The sequence below is a fragment of the Phycodurus eques genome, chromosome 15 (genome assembly GCF_024500275.1).
Source record: "Phycodurus eques isolate BA_2022a chromosome 15, UOR_Pequ_1.1, whole genome shotgun sequence".
Lineage (NCBI taxonomy): Eukaryota > Metazoa > Chordata > Actinopteri > Syngnathiformes > Syngnathidae > Phycodurus > Phycodurus eques.
In genome coordinates this window covers 7,529,488-7,550,634 of record NC_084539.1, presented here as the reverse complement: position 1 = coordinate 7,550,634, position 21,147 = coordinate 7,529,488, and the positions used below count along the sequence as shown (strand labels likewise).

General features: G+C 40.1%; 1 protein-coding gene across 4 annotated transcripts in view; it reads left to right on the top strand.

The window, feature by feature from the left end:
• The window catches only part of LOC133413895 (astrotactin-2), a 291,345-nt gene that overhangs the window by 166,568 nt on the left and 103,630 nt on the right, over positions 1 to 21,147 (top strand). For 3 of the 4 annotated variants that reach the window (XM_061698810.1, XM_061698809.1, XM_061698808.1), the window contains 2 exons: positions 490 to 627; positions 12,168 to 12,318. In XM_061698810.1, the coding sequence (XP_061554794.1) occupies positions 490 to 627; positions 12,168 to 12,318 (289 nt within the window). Of the gene's footprint in view, positions 1 to 489; positions 628 to 12,167; positions 12,319 to 21,147 lie in introns of those variants that run through there. The other variant, XM_061698811.1, reaches the window with a different exon arrangement.

Below are 21,147 nucleotides of genomic sequence, written 5' to 3'. Positions count from 1 at the left end.
GAACAGGAACGTTAGTCCCGGTTCCAATCGATTCTCGATGCCCAACCGTAGCTAAGTGTTTGGACCGGAATCACGGTAACTTCAGGACTTTTTTTTTCTTCTTCTATTAACACTGAACAACACAGGCAGTTGATATTTTGATGCTGGCTGAAATGACGTCTAGAAAGGTGTACTAATTGGTCACTTGATTTCATTATTTTAAAAATATTTGGTCAGGCAGTTGAGGCACATTTCCTCCCTGAAAATTCTGGTTAAATTTCACCTTTTATGACTTTGATGGCATTTGAGCTTACCACTGTGAGCAAAACTAATCTTAAACTTACCGACTGTGCTGCACACTATCTAGCATCTTTCTGTCATCACCCATGTTGTAAATGTTCTTCTCCATTTCCCGGGATGCCCGTTAGACATAAATGTGGTGCATGGTCATGATTGTCAGAAAGTCGTGTTTTTGCTTGAAATATACGTCTCATGATTGTGCTAACACAGATCACTCTACAGTCTGGGCCAAGGCTTGTGGCTGCCTGTCAGCAAGAGCTTCGTGGTACCGCCGGTTGAGCTTTCCATCAATCCCATCGCCAGCTGTAAGACGGACGTGTTGGTGACCGAAGATCCGGGAGAGGTCCGGTGAGTCGGAACTGACTTGATTTTGCTGCGAGATGTCATCAACGACGATTTACTCCAACATTAATGGATGAAAAAATTTTCTGTTATAATACTTTGTTTCATTCAGAAACACCCATTTCAGTTTATACTGCACATTTAAATTCCACTAAAACTTTGAAAATATTTGAACAAATTCCAATTGGACTTAGCCTATATGCCAGACACTGAATGTGTACTGAAAATGGTTACATTATAACAAATGTGTAAAAATAGAAATATCCAGAATTATTATTTTATTAATCAGAACCCTCAGGGCTAGGCCCTAATTTCTTCGAGGTTGCGTTTGGACATTTCTTTCAGTTCAGATTTTGGATTTTCTGTTTAGTTCATTAATTTGTTCCAGGGTTCCAACTTTTTTTCCATTCAAAGAATTACTTTTTTTTACAATTTTCTTTACAATTACAATTAGCTACCTATGTAGTGGCCGTGCTAATTGCTGTGTTAGATCAAAAAGAAGTGACATTTATAGTCAAATTTAAAAAACAAAACTATTTTTGTCATAATTAAAAAAAAAAATTCTCTTTAGCTTATGAGTACCGATACCCTTCTGTAAAGTATACACATAAAAAGAAAAAATTGCACAAATAATAATCTTTTGAAATACATCTTACATGAAAATTTAGGTCAAACTTCAAATACTTCGACTAACCAATGTTTTGAATTCAGAGAGTCTATTGTTTGTTGTCCCTTTCACCAGTTTTTTGAGAATCTGTTAAGGGTATTTTGCCTAACTCTTATAAATAAAAAAAGAAAATGAAATCATATCTTTGTGGCATTTGAACTTTAAAAAATTGGGGAAAACAAAAAAGTAGCAGTAGTAGTTCATTGTAGATGAGCTCAGTCTGGAATACTAAGGTAAAGCCATTCATCAGTAAATGTATATACTTTTCATAGGCTGGGCCAGAAGCCATTGGTGTTTATTGAAACCATGCCAAAAGCTTTCTTTATTTAAATCTGCCTCACTGTACATACTCATTAAGCTCTGACTATCGTCAACTTAAACATGATAAGTGTTGATAAACTCGGTAAACCGTGTGAAGGATGAATGACTTTTAAGAAACAACTACATAATCCATATACAATACACAAGGACATTGACTCTGCTTTTAATGACCTTTTAAAAGCTCACTTCAGGTAGCACCGGCTCATGATTAGTTCCTGTAACATGGGAAATCTGTCAGACTGTCATGAATAATGCATTGACATCTCATTATTCAAAGCACTGATGTCCTGTGGGAACGTTTGGAGTTTGGAGCTTGTGGAGATTTTACACAGTCACCGATGTCATTTTTCACAAGCTAGATACATTCATGTAATGTGAAAGCGGTGAGTCATGCTTTATCCACAGTTTCGAAAATATACCCATTTTACTTCAACCTATTATTTTCTTCGAGCAGCGACTCTTAATTTTGTCATGCCCGCTAACATCTGTGCACCTTTTTTTTTTTTTTTTTTTTTAAATCTCCACAACTGACCACTAGCAACGCTGCTTCATTTCTTCTGCATTCAGCGGTTGTCATTGTATTTTAGGTGCTACTTTCTGCTCTGCTCTCGCCTCATTAGTAAAACAGAAAGAGATAAAAAAAGATGAGAGTTTTGCATACCTATAAACAGAAAAGAAAGGTTCGGACCATTATCATGAACCCCCACCTCTACTTACGTTACTTAACTGTACTAAAATGTTAACAATCACATCATTTTTATCCAAATCAGTCTATGAAACTTAATGTCTGACCAGCAAGCTAAACTGTTAAATTAGCGTACCTGTCTTTGTGAGTTTTGTAGTGACAGATGAAGTTTGACGTCCTTGTTGTTGTGTCTTTAATGCACGAGTTGCAAACCATGCAGGTTGCCATCTTCTTTTTGCAGACTTCATCGTCAACATAATCCTTGATTGTTGTAAATTGCTGTAAATTTTATTATCATTGGAGTTATTCCATCATTGTTCATGCAGGTGGCTATGTCACACTAGCAAGTGCGCAACAATGCAGACTTTAAGCGAGATGACTTTTCAAGTCGTAGATCAAGTCAAAGTCAAGTCAAATCTCTTGGCTATCAAGTCAAGTCTTTCTGAAGTATTTGTAAAGCAAGTCGCAAGTCATAAAACTGGCAACTCCCGCATCTCTGACAGTTTTATCACAGAATCCACAGGTTAAAGATGAACGTTAGAAAATAATGTATTCGGTCCTTTTCTAAAATTTGGAGGGCACGTTTATTCTACACAGTAGCTCAGAAGTATCAAAGATTGAAAAATCAATGTGAAAATTGCACATTTTGTATCACTGTAAATAATTGTGTGTGTTCCTTAAGTTGGCAAAAGGTGAAAATGTAACTAAATAACAGGAAAAGAAGACAACAAAAGACAAAGCACAAGCTGTAAACAAGATGAGGAAAGTAAAGCATTATATAACTAGTACAATGACACAATGGATTCGAGTGTTGTATGGGTCAGTAGTGCTACACCCTGTGAAGGAAGGACAGAATGATATTGGACAGGACAGGGACAGGAGGGGAAGCATGCAAGAGAGGGCTCATGGACTGAGCTGTATGACTGAAGTGTGGTGGGAGTGGCTATGTAAATTTAAAAAATCTGTAGGACCAGAGTGTAAGTGAGGTGATACCCAAGAAATTTGAATCGTTATAAGCTGTTTGTTACAATGAGTGAGTGGCCCCACGCCCAACAAATAAGTCCCAATTATGTGTCATTTGTGACAACTGTTGTTGTTTCCAAAGGTTTGCAGGGTAATTTGAATCTACCCACTATCACCAAAGTTGCAAATCTAACTCTTTTTTTTTTCTGTTTAACTGATATAATGACATAAAATAACAAATAGTCACTGTCGTCTATTTCATTTTCTTGAACAAACTGTCCCCGTGTTTCAGCTGCTGCTGACATTTCTATCATATATTTAGTTTTTTTTAGTCACTTGAAAGAGATACCCCAAAGTAGCCAAAGCCCCGTGGCATCGTGTGATGAATGACTTCATTCAGTGCGATCAAGCGAGACATAAAAATGTGCCATTAGTCAATGTGAGTGACGCCTAGAAACAAATACATAAATCTCACCTGCGAGATCTAAAAAATGTGCATACTTTTATTTTATCACTGCAATCTTGCTGCTGTTTTTTATCTGCTGTTTTTACTCTCAATACCAATGAGATTTTTGGGGGGGTTATTGTTTTTTTAAGAAAATGTGCAATATTCAACACCAGTCAGCATATTTGCGAGGAGCATTAATCAAGCGCAGGGGGCACACGAATAACACATTCTGTAATCATGCCGGCGCACTGCTCTAACTTTGAGCCGTATCCCTCGCTCGTTCATCATCTGCACAAGCAAGAGGCACACAGAGATTTATAGCAGAAGTACATTTGTCACTGTTTAGATGCAGTGAATATGCTTTGAGGTCAACTGAGTTCCAAAGGAATTGATCTCACTTTGCCCACCGTTTGGAAACACCACCTGGAATAAGTCTTTGTTATTCAAGTATTAAGTTGTTAGCAGCAATAATACATCAAGTTGTGTTTATATATGGAGAATAAAGATGTTATGGGCTTGTTAGCAGTCACAACAATTTTAATCAGCAGAATTGATCGGATTATTTTTCCTGGTAATAACACATGTCGTCTGACCCTTTGTTGCTAGGCAGAGTTCATATAGGTCAGTTATAGCTGCTCTATACGTAGCAAAAAGGTCAGGCTTAAAATTACTCCAAAAACGACACGACAAGGACTTTATCATTGCTCTGTATCAAACATTGGAGAAAAAGAAAAATATTGCCATCTGGTTGGGTGTTGCACAATTGCCATTTACTTCCATATCTATAATCAAGGCTGGCCATACTGTAAGTGGTGCGCAGGTATGCATGTCCGCTGAAAATATTAAAAGTGTAAGACATTCAAGTGTTTGAGCGTGCATTTGCGTACCAGGTATTTTGCACTTTTTTCAACTACTGTTGTCGTTCACGAGCAACTTGTGAAAATCAACGAAATCTTTTGAGTCAACGTACTGAATGGAATCAATTCATGAACTGATTCGTTCCTTTCTCAATGTAGTTGAGCTCAGCTGCGAGCCTGCAGCACACAATAAAGTTCCCCGTAAAAGGCAGACGAAGAGGCCGGTTCTGTGGGGCGTTTTGGTGTTGCTGCACAGCAGCTACAACAGTCCGTCAAAATGTCTTCACGTCAAAGTGGACCGCGGTGCAAAGAAGATTGGGGAACGCTGAGAACTGTGCGAAATCAGCTGAACGCTCAGTCCCATGCTGTAAGCAGTTGCAGTGCTAGCTTGAATGGCACCCTGTGCGAGACCCCTCGAAGACGCTCCCCCCGGCCACGCCCCTGATCATATTCCTCCTGGCGGTGTGGGTCGGCACAAACATGGTCCTCCCCAATTTGAAGAAGAACATATCCAAATTGAAGGCTTGCATGTGCCAAGCAGACCAGGAGAAGCTCATCCTTGCTTTTATCTCAAGTAGACTTGACTATTGTCATGGTCTTCTGACTGGACTCCCCAAAAAGAGCATTAAGCAGGTGCAGCTCATTCAGAATGCTGCAGCTTGGGTTCTGACCAGAACAAAGAGGTCCGAGTATATTACTCCAATTCTAAAGTCTTTACACTGGCTCCGAGTCAGCTTTAGAATAGATTTTAAAGTTCTGCTACTGGTCTATAAATCACTAAATGGTTTTTGGTCCTGAATAGATGAAAGAAATTAAAATGGTATACAAACGCAGTCGGGCTCTGAGATCGATAGACTCAGGTCAAATAGTGGAGCACAGAGTACAACGCTACCATGGTGAAGTAGCATTCAGCTATTATGCTGCACACAAATGGAATAAGTTGCCAACAGAAGTGGCATCAGCCCCAAGTGTGAATGTTTTTAAGTCCAGGTTAAATACTCTTCTTTTTTCTCAAGCTTTTTAGAGCATTTGTACTTTGAACTATATCTTGCACTGTACACTGTGTTAATTGTACTTGTTTTTTCTTTCTCTCTTTGTTTTAAATGTTTAGAAGCTGTTTTTTTTTTCTTTGTTTTAAATGCTTTTGTCAGTCGTGCACGGGCACAAACTGCGAAGAACTTGACAGTTGTGATTTGCCTCTCTATTTACTCCCGGCATTTTTTCATTGCTGTCAGGCCAGGCGAAAAGTTTAAGTCAAGGCAGCCGTTACATCGATTGTTAATAGTGTCTTCTTGTGACACGCTGCCTCTCCACCAATTAGCTGAGAGGACCAACTTCAAAATAAAAGCTTCATATAGTACTACATTTAGGCTTTTATTTTGAAGTAGGTACCGGAGTACAGTGCCGGCGCTTAATGAAGCCTTAACCTTATGTTTGCCCCCTGGTGGGTGGCTGACTGGCCAACATAATGAATTGTCAAGGTCGGGTACAGCTCTAGCGTTCTGCTTGATCATAGGTCACAGGCAGCAAACAACTTCACAGTTGTGATTTCCCGTTTTACCCTTTTTTAACTCCAGCACTTCTCACTGGTTAGGCCGGCCTTCACTTGAAAAGACTTTGACAAAGTCAAGCCAGCCGCCACGATTGTTCATACTATGCATTACGGTAACACGCCGCCAAAGCGCTTCTCAAACTTCAAAATAAAAGCTTCACAAAATAATACACTGGGCCATCAATGCCTTGTTAGGCTTTTATTTTAAAGTTGGCCCTCGCAGCGTGTTACCTTTGTGTTACCGTAAAGCATAAAATGAACAATCGTTGTGGCAACTGGCTTGACTTCCACTTGTGGCTGGCCTGAGCAGTTATTGTTCATACAGTCTAGTTAATGCCACTTTGAAAAAATAATTACGCTAGGGATTTCTTGTCCAGTATTTTGCTGTTTTTCATCAAAACATGTCCAGGCACTAGCTCCTAACTGTGATGCTCCTCATCTCCATTGTTTGCTGTACTAGTTGCTTCACTTGGCATGACTCACTCTCCTGAGTCCCTCCGAGAGTGACTGAGGCTCCCACTGCAGGGTGCGCTGGACGCTGCTCGCTTGTTATTTCGGCAGCTTCATGAAGCCTTAACCATTTGGCTGACTACTGGTTGAGAAAGTGGTTCATATGCAGCAGTACCCGCAAGTTAAATGTAAAAATTACAGACGATCAGGTTAATTTAATCGTGGCTGCCAAACACGTGATCGCAATTCAAATTCAATGAATTGTGCAGCCCTAATAGGACGTATGTCTACAAACGGACATAAGTTCACCCAATGCGGTAGGTGGGTGATGAAAAAATGTGCCCCAAGCAATTACCTCTGGTGCTCCTTTAAGAACCAGACTAAAATTCGTGTTGTGCACCCTTGTCTGTAATGCCCCTTGTCTGGGCAAACTCACTGTATAGTAACTGCTCCACCAGGTACAATGAGGTACTATTGCTAATACCTGGTCAACCGGCATTCCAGGTTTGTCCAACCGATACCGTATAGGTGATGCAAACATTTCTGTTGCTCATTGATTGAAATGACAAAGATAAACATCCACATTCTCAGCTTTACTTCAACATGCCCTCAGTCTCTTCTGGAATAAAATCTGTCTCCTGACCGTGACCAACATGCAAAGAAGGAAATACAGGAAACTGTTGTTCTCCTCCATAGTTGTTGTCCTGTTTTGTACCAACTAATGTGTTCAATGTAGAAAATTTTCTTGCATTAATTTCCATCCATTTTCTGAGCCGCTTCTCCTCACTAGGGTCGCGGGCATGCTGGATTCTATCCCAGCAATCATCGGGCAGGAGGCGGGGTACACCCTGAACTGGTTGCCAGCCAATCGCAGGGCACATACAAACAAACAACCATTTTTCACTCCCATTCACACCTACGGGCAATTTAGAGTTGTCAATTAACCTAGCATGCATGTTTTTGGGATGTTGGAGGAAACCGGAGTGCCCGGAGAAAAAAAAACAGGCATCCTGATTTTCCCTCTTTGACTCACTATGCAGAAAGCCAGTTGGTTTGCACCTCACAGCTGAGCCATAGTCAATATTTTTTGGCCTGCCGTACGTTCCCTAACCTGCGTTTTCCCTCAATATTAAAGACTCATTTGTCAGCGTTGGGAGTTCCTGGCAGAAAGAATGGATGTCACATATTGCCTTTTTGAATTTGTAAATATCGAGAAGTCAAACAAAAAGGACTAGGTGGTATGGCATAAGAGCAGAGAATGCATGTCGGTTGCTGTCTCCTTTACATAAACAATTTGTTTACTGTGCTAAGCATAAGCTCAACCCAGAAAAGTAGCAAGAGGTTTTTAGGTCGTTATCTATAAATAAACACAAGTAAATCAAAAATTGTACATATGCTACGCAATTAAGGACACGGGAGAGTTTCAAAATGCAACTTTGCATGATAGACCTCCTGCTTCTGCTATTTATTTATTTTTGTTGCAGGAGTGAGAATAAGGTTGGAATTCCATAGAGTACTTGTCGCAAAGTAATGAGACATTCTTGTTGTATAAGATCGAGAGCGCTTGGAGATTGAATTAAGGCTTTGCAGACTTCTTTAAAAAAAAAAAAAAGTCAGTATTGAATTTACAGTACCTTCAAAACTCTACATCGTAAGCATTGCAAAATGTGTTTTCCTCTGGGAGCTAAAGTAGAAAAATCATACACAGAGAACCTAAGCAACCTAAGGCTCCCAATTAGTGCAACATGCAGATTATTGAGCCGTCTCGGTCCTTATTAACAACCATTCCAGCAAATATTCTAAAAACCAACAAAGATTATAGAATCTGATGGTCACATTGTTTGTCTTTCTGCTCAGCAATCAAAAAGTACACCATCTCAAATATTGTCCAAGTACAGTTTTGTTCAGCAGTCATCTATTAGATGAAACCCTTAGCGGGGATGTCTTATGGAAAACTGGCTGCTTTAAGTACTCATATTCAAATATTTGGGTCTCTGGAGTACCTGCCTGCACAGCAAGTGTAAAATTAGAGTGAAATCAAAACAGGTCAGACCCCAAAACCATCTGATTCCAACGTGGCTTATAAAAGTCAAAAATAATTCTTGATCCATGGGATATTTGGACCAACGCATGTCAGGCATTTTGTTAAGACACCTGGGAACTGTTTTAATTTGTGGGAATATGACATGTGTCTCCTTTAAAGCAACCATAAGCCCAAATTCATAATGCATAGTGGAGGTCCATAGCTGAGATTTTGCTTTGTCTCTAGACTTACCCTTTAAGTTATATACTGGTGTGGTGCAGTATTGATCAATAATTTTGTTTCTTTTACAATTTATCCCTGGCTTGTAGGTGGCCTCAGTCTGCTCGCAAGTGAATTCAGGTGCGGTTTCATTCACTTCAGCTCAAGTGTGAACTCGACACGAACCAATTAGGGAACGTCTCTGTCTGAAAATAAACCCCAGTTCTTTTTAGGTCTTTGTCTGTGGTCTAATTCAGGTGATGTAAATGATGTCTGTGTCAAATGTCTGTAATATTCCTAAAGTACAAAGATACAACACAACAAACCACGTGATGTCACTCGCTTCTGTTTGTTGGTCGCAGAAAGGTAAACATGGAAGAAGGATTGCTGTAGAGATTAGCAGGTTTTAAGCAAAAAAAAGGCAACATAAATTAAGAGAAAATTGAGCTTTTGTTGATAAATTTGTGAGTCATCTGGACTTCAACACATGGTAACCTCGGTTGCACGGTGAAAAAAAGACATGCGGCTCTCAGATGTCTAAACAAAAAGCAAGGCAGCATATATTGAGCTGGTATAAACTGCCAACATGCAACGTCAACTATCTAATCAGTTTCCTAGTTACGTCAACAAGTAAAGGCCAGCTACTGATGCCATCAGTTCTCATGGCATCACACATAACACATCCCGTGGGTATACAATATTCCATACATTATAAACATACTGCGGCTTTAAGATATGCAATTAGCTGAAAGGGCAGTTCCCCAACCATGAGAACAAATACACTTTATGTGGCCTAAAGATGACATGAGTGAAATGCCTCTGGTACAGTGGTTGGCTTCAGGCAATCAAATGGTATTGTAAATAGGAGTTGGTATATTTATGACATAGCGTCGTGACAGGGATTAGGGACTACAATCATGCAGGTACAAGATCCCCCAAACAACACAAATATTGAAACCAGGTTTATTGGCGAGGTCATGTACTAACCCTCTCACTCCCCCAAAAACTGCTGAATGGCAGGAATTAAGTACAAACTAGTCAACCATTTCCATTAAAAGTTATTGGGGATGAAGGAATGCTCATTAAGTTCGAGAGCAAATTTTAATTTAAAAAATGCAGAGTGAGGGATAAATAATATATGTACGGTGTACAAAATGTACACATTCATAGCTGGTGGCTATCTATGAAGGGATGGACTTTGGGGCTCATTCAATTTATAGAGGTGGCAGAAGTACTGAAACCCTGTACTTAAAAGACTGGTAGAAGTACTGATTCAACTCCTTTACTGAAGTAGAAGTAATAAAGTACAAACTTTGAAATGTACTTAAGTACAAAAGTAACATTTATTTTTTGACAACATAAAACAATTCTCTTAAATAAACCATGGATTGGGGAATATCTTGCTTCTCCGAATCTGTTGCGTCATCATCGTGAATGCTTCCTGGTTCACGTTCCTCTATGTCGCTGTGCGGTTGACTTTGCCTCTCTTTTTAATTACATGTTATTTTTTTGCATCTTCTCAGCGTCAGCAGAGCTTGAAAAATCTAACAGGTGTATTTTGACACAGTAAGGAGTAGAGAGTAGAGTACAGATATTTGTTTTATAATGTAGGGAGTAAAAGTAAAAAGTTGTCTGAAAATAAATACTCAAGTAAAGTACAGATACCTTAAAAATCGACTTAAATACATTAGCTCGAGACAGTATTCGCACTTTGTTACTTCCTACCACTGCCAAACCATAATAGTTCACAATAGTTTGTCAAACAGTAGTTTGCAAACTCTTATTATGAAGCAAACATTGTCTGTTGATGAGCAGTGGACATTTACTTTTGCAACTTCACTGCTTCGGACAAATTAACAGCAGTAAAAAAATACGACGGAAGACCATGAAATCCTCCCGACTCAGCAGTATGCCCGTCTCGCCATCATTTATGATGTTGTAGCTGTTTATAGAGTCAAGGCACTCTCAGGACACTGGGTGGTCTGTGTTGCGCTTTTACTTGTTGTTTCTTTACAAATGAAAAACGCAGGGGTCGCTCACCCCATCATTCACGCTGACAGCAGCCATGTGAGGGCCCGGTCTGGTGGAGAATACTCAAGTGAAGCCTGACAGTCACAGTCGAACATACATTTTCTCAGAAATAATTCACAAAACCTGTTCGATGTGATCCATTCTTCCTTTTGTTTATAATGACTGTTTCACCTGGCTAGCACAGTGCTTCAGTGGTTAGCAATGCTGCGTCATGAGAAGAAGATCTAGGATTCCATCATCCTAGGCTTGTGTGTTTTTATATTGTTATTTGTTTTTTTTGAAGGCACTCCAAGTGGGAATAGATGTGGTTGTTTGTCCTTTTGAGCTACTCCAATAACCCAAACAATCAAAACTACCACAGCCAAGGGGAAGGGATCCACACTATTGAGTTAAACAAAAACGTTGAATTCTGAGCCCATTCAAGCTACAGTAGTAAGGGTCAAAATGCCTTGCTGCATTTTCAGTGCACAGTTCGGCTTAGTTCTACTTGCCTTGATTTTTCCACTTTATAATAGTACTGCCTTAAACTGAAGAAAACATGCCGTGTTGAATCATCCTTCAGAGTGACAAATGCTAACAAACCACAACAATGGAGGAAAATCAGGGCACTTGTGTTTACTTTTCCAGCAAAAGGAAAAAACATTTTTCTTTTAAGAGGAGACTGAAGGCAACAAGAAAATGGACCGTTGTGCAAAGTGGAGACTGTGGAGTATGATACTCTAAGTATGGCAACAAGTTAGTGTTAGCATGTGTTTTGCCATTTTGGCCCAAAAGACTAGTCTCTCATAGTGTTAGTTAATTAGGTGACTGGTTGAAATGAAAATCCTCTTTTGAAGATAACATGAGAAATCCTACAGCAGTTATTTCACATTACCCCTAAAATGCATACAACCACTTATATATTCTATACTTATCCATGCAACTATGAGGACTTTGTTAAAGTTTGAGGAATGTTCGTTCGTTTAAGTGTGTCAGTGTTGCCACTTGTCATGAACGAAAAAAATGGCTTAAGGGAAAAGGTGTGCTGCCATTTTAAGACATTCTGCAACCAGACAGAAGTCTGTACATCTAGTTCTTCATGGTTGTAGTGATTGTTTTCTCTCAAAACAAAAACAAAATAAAATAAAGACTCAATCTCTTTCATTAAACAAGGATGCATGACCCACATCATAATTGCACCAGAAGCTTCAAGGTTATAAGAAACTACTTTATAGCCGTCGAGGGATTATGTTTAGCTGCTTAAGCATTCCTTTCCATTTGTCATTTATACTTAAAAACATAAGGCATCTTCATTTTTTTGACTTTTTTTAAATGTATTTTTTAAATCCAGGGACGAAGCCATGATGTCCACATATTTTGAGACCGTAGAGGACTTGCTGGCGTCTTTCGGGCCCGTCCGTGACTGCGCCAAAGACAACGGCGGCTGCAAGAAGAATTTCAAGTGCGTATCAGACCGACAGTTGGACTCATCTGGCTGCATGGTAAGCACACATTTGTTTGTTTTTTTCATTCATAGGACATTGACCATTTAAGGCTGCTGAATATGTTATGTTTACAGGTTCATATGGTACATGAACACGGTATGTTCACAGGGTTGGCCCTGTGGTTTGCAATGAAAAGGTTGCTACATAGAGACTATACCATGCTTTTATCCACAAACAAGCAATACAAAAGAACTCCCCCCCATGAGAGAGTGTTGAAAAGCGGATCGATATGAGGTATTTTGGGACCCTTTACAATTTAACGCCCCAAAAATGTTTACCAAAGTAAATCAAACGACAGTGGTGGTTCTGGGAGAAGGGGTGAGGGAATGCCTCCTTAGTCTGGACTGGATAGATGGATAAATTGATAGGGAGCAGGGTCAACTCCAACTTGTGCAACTTGCATCCGAATCACAGATTTCAAGGACCGGCAGGGAGCGAATAATACATATTAACTCGATAGAAATATGAGGTCATAGGTTGGAAACATAGAAACCTCTTGGCAAACATCATTCAGCAAAGGAAGAAAAGCCTCGAACACTTGATGCTGGCAGGTTCAAATTTCAAGTCCACGGAGTTTGGAAAGGTTCTGCAAAGTTAAAATACTTGCAAACAACCTCAAACACCTCTGCATGGCCCATACAAAAAAAAAAAAAAAAAAACAACAAAGCCCTCAGGTCTTCAAAGATTAACTCAGAAAATCAGACAGACACTGTATTATTTTTTTCTTCATTTTTCTTTCCTTTTTCCGAGATCCTTTCGGTGGGTGTTATTTCAACCACCCTTGTCACAGTGGGTGCTAGCAGAGCTGTGATATGCCACACGGAGGGCTTAAAATCCATTATGGGAATCCTTCTAGGCTGTCTGCAGCACTCAAGACATTTGCAATCCATTTGCAGGGAATTAAATTCTAGTTGGCGACAGTGCAAAGGTTTTCAAGGTATTTCATTCTTGTCTGAAAAAAAGTTGTTTTTAGTTAATTATTAACCTTAGAAGTTAAAAAAAAAAACACGATTGCTTATTGAGCTTCACTACTTGTTTTATCAAACACTAATACTTATATACAACATTTTAGCTGCATGGGGAGTGATCACACTTACTGAAAGTCAGGTTTGACGAAACTGCTCGGTCATACAGTACATTGTTGATACTGTAATTCATAGTGTTGGTTGCAAATTGTCAACAGTGTAACGATATATTGATTAGTAAACAATGAAAATAAGTCATAATTTACTTTGATAAATATTACTGTATATCAAATACATCACTTGGGTAAAGGAGATGAAACGCCCTCTGGATTTGCCCTATTTTTTATCTAATTTTATCGAATTCTAGCATCATCATTCCAGGTTTTATATGGACTCTAACTGTATTAGATACAGTATCTATTGTTATTTCCATTGATGTTAGAAAGGTGTGCGGGATATTTTTGTTGAACCCTATCAATATCAAGCAGTTGTTGCAATTGTTGTTCATGCCAATGGTAGTAAGAGACTTCTCTTGTTTTCCTGGTCTGTAGGCTACCATTAATCATTTTAATTTTTAAACACCACAGTATCACTGGTCTCATGTTTTTGTTTATGCTGTTTTCAGCTGTCATAGTTGTCCTCATACTACATCATTCAGCTGCTGAAGCAGATGGTGGGATATTTATGGCGCATCCCCCATCAGTTGGTGTATCATATAGGACAGCTCAGCTACAGTTGTTTAGCCATGGATTCAAATCCATCATTTTGACCCGTTTTTAGGGAATTTCTGCGCTCGCCAATCTCATTTTGCAGCTTCTGTACTCACCCAGCATTCAAAATGTGTGGCCAAGACAAAAATGTCTGCACGCATGAAAATGGCAAGGATGACAGCATGGAGCCGAAAAACCCGTTTGGTTGCATCCGGTTTGCATAAAGACTCAGCAGGGAGGATAAATCGCAATTCTTCCCCTTGAGAAGTTTTCTCCTCACCTATTACCCACAATCCCCAGTGCGCCCCGAAAGTATCAGTATTTTTATGACTGCTGTGCCGCATTGCACAGTTCATTTTCCCCTTGCTACCTTTTAGAAATTTTTAGAAAGAAGTTTTATGCTTTTAAAAAAAAAAAAAAAAAAAAAAAAAAAAAGACCTCCTTTGAATTATTTCATCTCTTCACATCTGCACCTTTGGCCAGATGCTGCAAACTGTACGACTAAAGCCAACTGGGGGAAATACGTATCTGAGTGATGTCTCAGACAGGTGTTATGAATTCTACTTTTGACGGATGTTTGAGATAGAACAGTAAAACAAAGACATGACGTTTTAATGCATGTGGAACCTGTTGCCAAGCCAAAATGCCGAGAAAGAAATGAACTGATAATTGTATATGACACAGGTTAGGGGTTAGCGTTTAGGTTCTTGTTGGGGTTTTGGTTAGGGGTGGGGTTAGTTATTTTGGGTTGGGTGTTAAGTGTTATTGGTTAGGGTTATGTTTGGGGTTTGGTGTGGGTTTTGGATTTTTTCCTGGGGTTAGGTTTTGTTTTAGGATTAGGGGTTAGGGTAGGGTACTGGGGGTTTGGGGTAGGGGTTAGGGTTACAGTAGGGGTGCGGTTGGGAATGAGTTGGGGTTATGAGTTAGTTGTCAGGGGTTTGGGTTTGCGTTAGGGTTCGGGGCTAGTTTTTAGGGTTAGGGTTAAGATTACAGGTTAGAATAACGATTGGGGTTAGGGTTGGTGTTGATTTATTCTTGCAGAGAAATTTTGACAATGATGATGTTAATAAATCGAAAGACGCCTTCCAGGAAACTGGGACATTTTAGACTTCCGACTGGGATGAGCGGATTGCAACGCATGCCAGACGTCCCCCCGCATTGTTGTGTGCGTCCATCTTTGTAGTTGTAATAGGCTAGTAATACTATAATTTATATATTGTTCCAAAAACACATTTTTACAATGAATTTTAGTTATCTTCCCTATCTACTGCTGAATAAATAAACACCCATTTCAACTTTATGCTTAATACAAGACAGTATTTCCGACTACAGCAGTGTCAAATGGAGCATAATTTCAGCAGCCACTGATTGCCCAATTACGAGAAGTGCTGTTTTAGCTCCATTTGTTGAGCACATTCTAATGTGCCTTTTAAAGGAACATACACATACAGTATCGTCAGTGTAAATTTCAATCAAAACTGTACATTACTATTTTTGAAAAGGCATATTCTTTTGATGCTAGTCCTTTATTGGATCTCATTAGATATGCAGCTGTGCCTAATGTTTTGTCTTGGTCAGTGTACAATACTGTTTTAATGATGAATCAGACTGTCTTGTGTAGACCCACAGGCCTCTCTTGTGTCTTGTGAGTTAAACCTCGGCAGATTGCACTTCATGCGGTGTTTCTATATATCACAACAAAAGCTGCTTTCAGTTTCTTTGTTTGCTTTGTATCGGCCTTTTCTGAGAAAGCAGCTTTTAAATACCTTTAGCCATCAAGCTGAGCTACGCAGTCTGGTGGAGTCGCGGGACAAAGCGACCTTCAGTCCTCATTTGTTATGTTGTCACCAGTGGAGAGAACAGAGTGTAGCCGAGGCGTTATTTAAGCTGCAGCCGCGCTCCTCGGGGCACACAATGAAGCGGTGGTGGGGAGGGATGAGAATGCAGAATGGAGCCATTAGCTAAGTGTACATATGTGCAGATTGTTCTTCTTACCTTGTCCCTTCCTAAGACATACAGTATGTGCCTGACAAGTGGGCATTGTCACTGTCCCACGAGCGTAGACACGAAGAAGTCAGCCTATTAGATGAGGAAGTCACTGAGAAAGCTGACAAAGTGGTGTTTTTTTTTTTTTTTTTAATCTCATTGAAATGTAGTGTTCCTTTACGTAAATATGTCATCCCCAAAGAAGGTTGAAACAGTTGAAATCCCCTCTCTCCTTCAGCAGCAACACCATGAGCTTTAAAAGAGTGCTTTCACACTGTGATGAAATAAGAAGCATTAAGTCACACCATTTTGTGCAATCAACCGCCAGGTCAAGACTTCCTGTCTCGTACCCTCGCCCACTCTTAAAAGCCGCTGTGTCTTAATTTAACCAGCATCAATCGTGAAGGAGGCTCGGGGAATTGCTGTGCCTCGCCACAGTACGCACTGTATATTGCCAAAAGGAACAAAGGTTGCCGGGTTGATAGTGGATTTGTAGTCAGAATATTTTCCCCGAGGAAGTCATGGAAATATAATTAATCTGGAAACACTAATTGTTAGTGGTTAGCACTATTGCCTCACAGTTCTGAGGTTTTGGGTTCGACTCCCGGCCCCGGACTTCCTGTGTGACGTTTACACGTTCTCCCCGTGCTTCCGACTCCGACTTTCTCCGAAATTCCAATAACAAGCATTTTACATAGGTTATGGAGGACTATGGTAAATTGCCCCATAAAACCCTACCTTTTGATCACAAGTGACGAACATTATGGCAGATAGGCAGTCGGTCGTTAGCGTGAGAAGCAAACATAGAAGTCTACATATTTACCCACTGCTTCTTCTTTTCCAATAGCGCAATCGTCCATTCTTGATAAAGCTTGTCCTCATTAAGGCCATGGTTGACTGGTTCCCAGCCAATTGCAGGGCACATGAAGTCAAACAACCCTTCCCACTCGCATCTATCGGCAATTTAACTAACGTGCATCTTTTTAGTGATGTGGGAGGAAGGCTGAGCCCAAATTCGAACCGGGAACCTCTCAACTGTGAGGCAGTCTTAGAAGCCACTACGACACCCTGCTGCCCCAAACTATAGATTTAAGATGTCAAAATAATAAACATCCATCCATCCATCCATCCATTTTCTGAGCCGCTTCTCGTCACTAGGGTCGCGGGGGTGCTGGAGCCTATCCCAGCTATCATCGGGCAGGAGGCGGGGTACACCCTGAACTGGTTGCCAGCCAATCGCAGCGCACATACAAACAAACAAACAACCACGCAGGCAATTTAGAGTCTCCAATTAATGCATGTTTTTGGGATGTGGGAGGAAACCGGAGTGCCCGGAGAAAACCCACGCAGGCACGGGGAGAACATGCGAACTCCACACAGGCGGGGCCGGGGATTGAACGCGGGTCCTCAGAACTGTGAGGCTGACGCTCTAACCAGTCGGCCACCGTGCCGCCAATAATAAGCATAAACATAAGTATTTTAAGTCTTAACTTGACAAAGGTATAATATGATGGTGTTGTGCGTCACTTATTTTAATATTGAACATTTTTAACGGTCATGCAAGTGCAAAAGTTAACCAAACTACATTTTATCTTCTTTCTACTCCTTTTCTGACCAGTTGTATACAGTGTTTCAGTATGGTATATTTGTATTGTAGAATTTTTTTCCTTTCTTTGTTTTTTGTACTGCATGTTCAACTAAAAAGCTCAATCAAAAACACAAAATAAGACATCAAAACAATAAAACATGGAAGTCTTTAATGATGAATGTGTAATATGAAGTTGATATGCATCACAGATGGTTCAAATATTAACCTTTTTAACTGCCAAAAAGTATAAAAATAAGGTAAACATTGTTCATATTAGCACCTAACAGAAAGGCACTCATTCTAAACTGGACGAATGCATAACATGAAGGTGATTTACTGTATGTCCTACAGCTGCCTCATACAGCTTTTAATATTTTTTTAAATCTCGTAAATGTAAAAAAAGTTAACCACTAAACACGGTTAAACCCTCGTTAGGTATAGTGACGCTGGTTTGAATGTGCGTCTCGGCCTAACGTTGTTCTTCTCTCAAGCCGATATTCACAAATATGGTTTGACTTCCTAAGTTTTGACTTCAGAAACCTTCTTCGTTCAAAATACGGGTCAAATTCCGGTCTAATCGACTTAGTCGGTTCCTCTATGCTATTGGATGAGTTTGGTACGGAAGACCCTATCGGACTACCGTTGAGATGAACTAGAGCCGAGATTGTGAATCTGAGAAGGTGTTATGGCTTCAAAGGACCGCTAACACCTCTTAACAAGCTCATTAGCAGAGTTTTCCAGAGATTGACTTCAACTCTCGATTGAAAAGGAGAATTAGTGGATGGTTAAGAAAAAATAGGCGAAGAGATTTATATAAATTCTCTAATGGTATTTACAGTAAGCAGCAATGATGTCTAAACCTTTCTTCCTCTGGATCTGCTGTACATATTTGGTTGTTTTTAATGCATGCTTTGCTTTGTATTGCTCCATTTTTCTAAAGTTAATTAGTGTGTGTTTTTTTTTCTTTAATCCCCTCAAGTGTACTCAGGAGTGAAACATCATTTTGCTGGTAATTATCAGTGTAGTCAATGTCTCATTTGTAATTGCCCTGCGAGAGAGTGTGTGCATAGTAAACACCTTACCAAGTTTACTTTGACAACAGAATTGGTTTCAATGGTCTACAGGAGACTATTTGAAAACTTTTAATAGGGGAACTGATATTTTCTTCTTTTTTTAAATAAACCATTATAAGAGCAAAGACACTCACCGTGCACACTATTATTGTAGCCAATGGGTGTAAATTCAACATATATTACAGTAGGACCTGTAAAGTCTGTTCCCATTACATAAGAAGCCTTTATTAACTATCGGCACTGTTTCATCATTGTATCTTTCCTAACTCTTACAGTATACGAGTATAGATGGATGTTACCATTTGATGATGCCTGATAGATACATAAAGGAGAAGAAACAGGAAGTTGATCAGCTTCTCTGGTCATTTGCACAATGGTCAGTCGCCATTTCCGCTACATGTTATTTACGTTGGCGTTTGCGTTTATTATCAACCGTTGTACACTACTTGGTATTTCATTAATTAATAGTATTGATGTCACTGATGGTGCAGTGATACACTCGCCTGACTTTGATGCAGGCAGCGTGGGTTCAGTTCCCACTCAGTGACAGTGTGAATGTGAGTGCGAATGGTTGTCCGTGTCTATATGTGCCCTGCGACTGACTGGCGACCAGTTCAGGGTGTAGTCCGCCTTTCGCCCGAAGTCAGCTGGGATAGGCTCCAGCGCCCCGCGACCCTAACCAGGATAAGCGGTGTTGAAAATGGATGGATGGATGGATGGATAGTGTTGATTGCCTGTACCCAGACTTGACAACATTACTAATAGAGTGGAACCTACCAAGTGAAATGCTTTCAAAAGTGGTACAATTTGGAGTTCAGCCACAAAACAATCTAACCAAGTTGGAGTTCACGCAAGATTGCAGGACCTCCTGTGAGACTTCAGCTCACTGAGTATCTGAAGGATTAACGCCACACGTATGATGCAATACCTCAGAAAGGGTACTAATGATGGTAAGCAGGAAATGAGTGATGATAACCACAGACCCAGAAATAGAGGTCGGATATATATATAAATATATAATTTTTAAAGAGGACATATTATTTATTTATTTTTTTGTGGTTTTATTTGGTCACAATTAAAGACAGTTCCCTACTGTTTTACAAAGTACCGTATTTTACGCACCATAAGGTGCCGTATTATTATTATTATTTATTATTATACCGTATTATTCGGCGCATGCTAAAACAAGGTAACGGAAGCAAAACAGTGAGTTTGGTTGAACATTATTCTACTACGTATTTGAAAACACACTCACATTATTTTTTTGATCAATCTATTGTCACAAATCCATCTAAGTCCTCATCTTCTGTATCTGAATTGAACAGCTGGGCAATTTCGCCATCAAACATCCCTCTCGTCATTGTCGGACTCAGTCTCGTTGCCGGGTGGCTGTTCAGCAATGATACTGGCTTTCGCGAAAGCTCGGACAACAGTCAAAGCAGATACCTTAGCCCAGCCATCCACAATCCATTCAGATATGGTGGCGTAACTCGCCCGGCGCTGCCTCCCAGTCTGAGTTAAGGTGTGTTCGTCGTCTCTCATCCATTCCGAACAAAAGATTCATTGATTTTGAATTCTCTCGCAGCTGCTCTATTCCCATTTACAACTGCGTAACTGATAGCCTGTCGTTTGAATTGTGCCTCGTAAGCATGTCTCTTCGCTGATGCCATTTTCGGGGGTTCTTAGCCAAACAAATGTTGTTATGCAGCATACCGGTAGTACAGTTGTCCTACTGGAGGGTTGGAACGACTGTCTCCAGGTTGGTGTTTCCAAAAAGCTGATACACACTGACCAATACTTACTTTTTGACTTACACCACCCTCTCGAACACAAATTGGAAGTTATCCATACCCTACAACACAGAGCTGATAACATTCAAACCAGTCCACAGGCCAAAGGGAAAGAGAAACTTATCATTGATGAAAAGTCCATCTAATTCCAGAAGGGACAGGACCAATGTGGATGAGAAAGAAAAGAGTGATAGATGCAACAATATTGTTATTCCGTATGTATCAGATCTATCTGAAAAACTCAGGAGGATTTTCAACCAACACAACATTCCGGGACACTTCAAACCCCGTACCCAGAAAAGCAATTTGGTGTATGTGGTCAAGTGCAGTGAGGAATCCAACAGATACATACATTGGGGAAACCAAGCAACCACTGAGCAGACGCATGGCACAACACAGGTGGGCAAACTCCTCAGGTCAAGACTCAGCTGTCTACCTGCACCTCCAAGAGAAACAGCACTCTTTTGAGGACAGAAATGTGCATATTCTGGACAAGGAAGACAGATGGTTTGAAAGAGGTGTGACAGAGGCCATATACACAAAGGTGGAAAAAACATCGCTTAACAGAGGAGGGGGCTTACCACATCACCTATCTCCGACTTACAATGTCGTCCTTTCACCCATTCCCAAACTCAATAATTCTGCCTCCAACAAACAGCACAGCCTCCTTGATCCTTAGGTAACGCCACAACCACTTTACAACCGAATGGAATA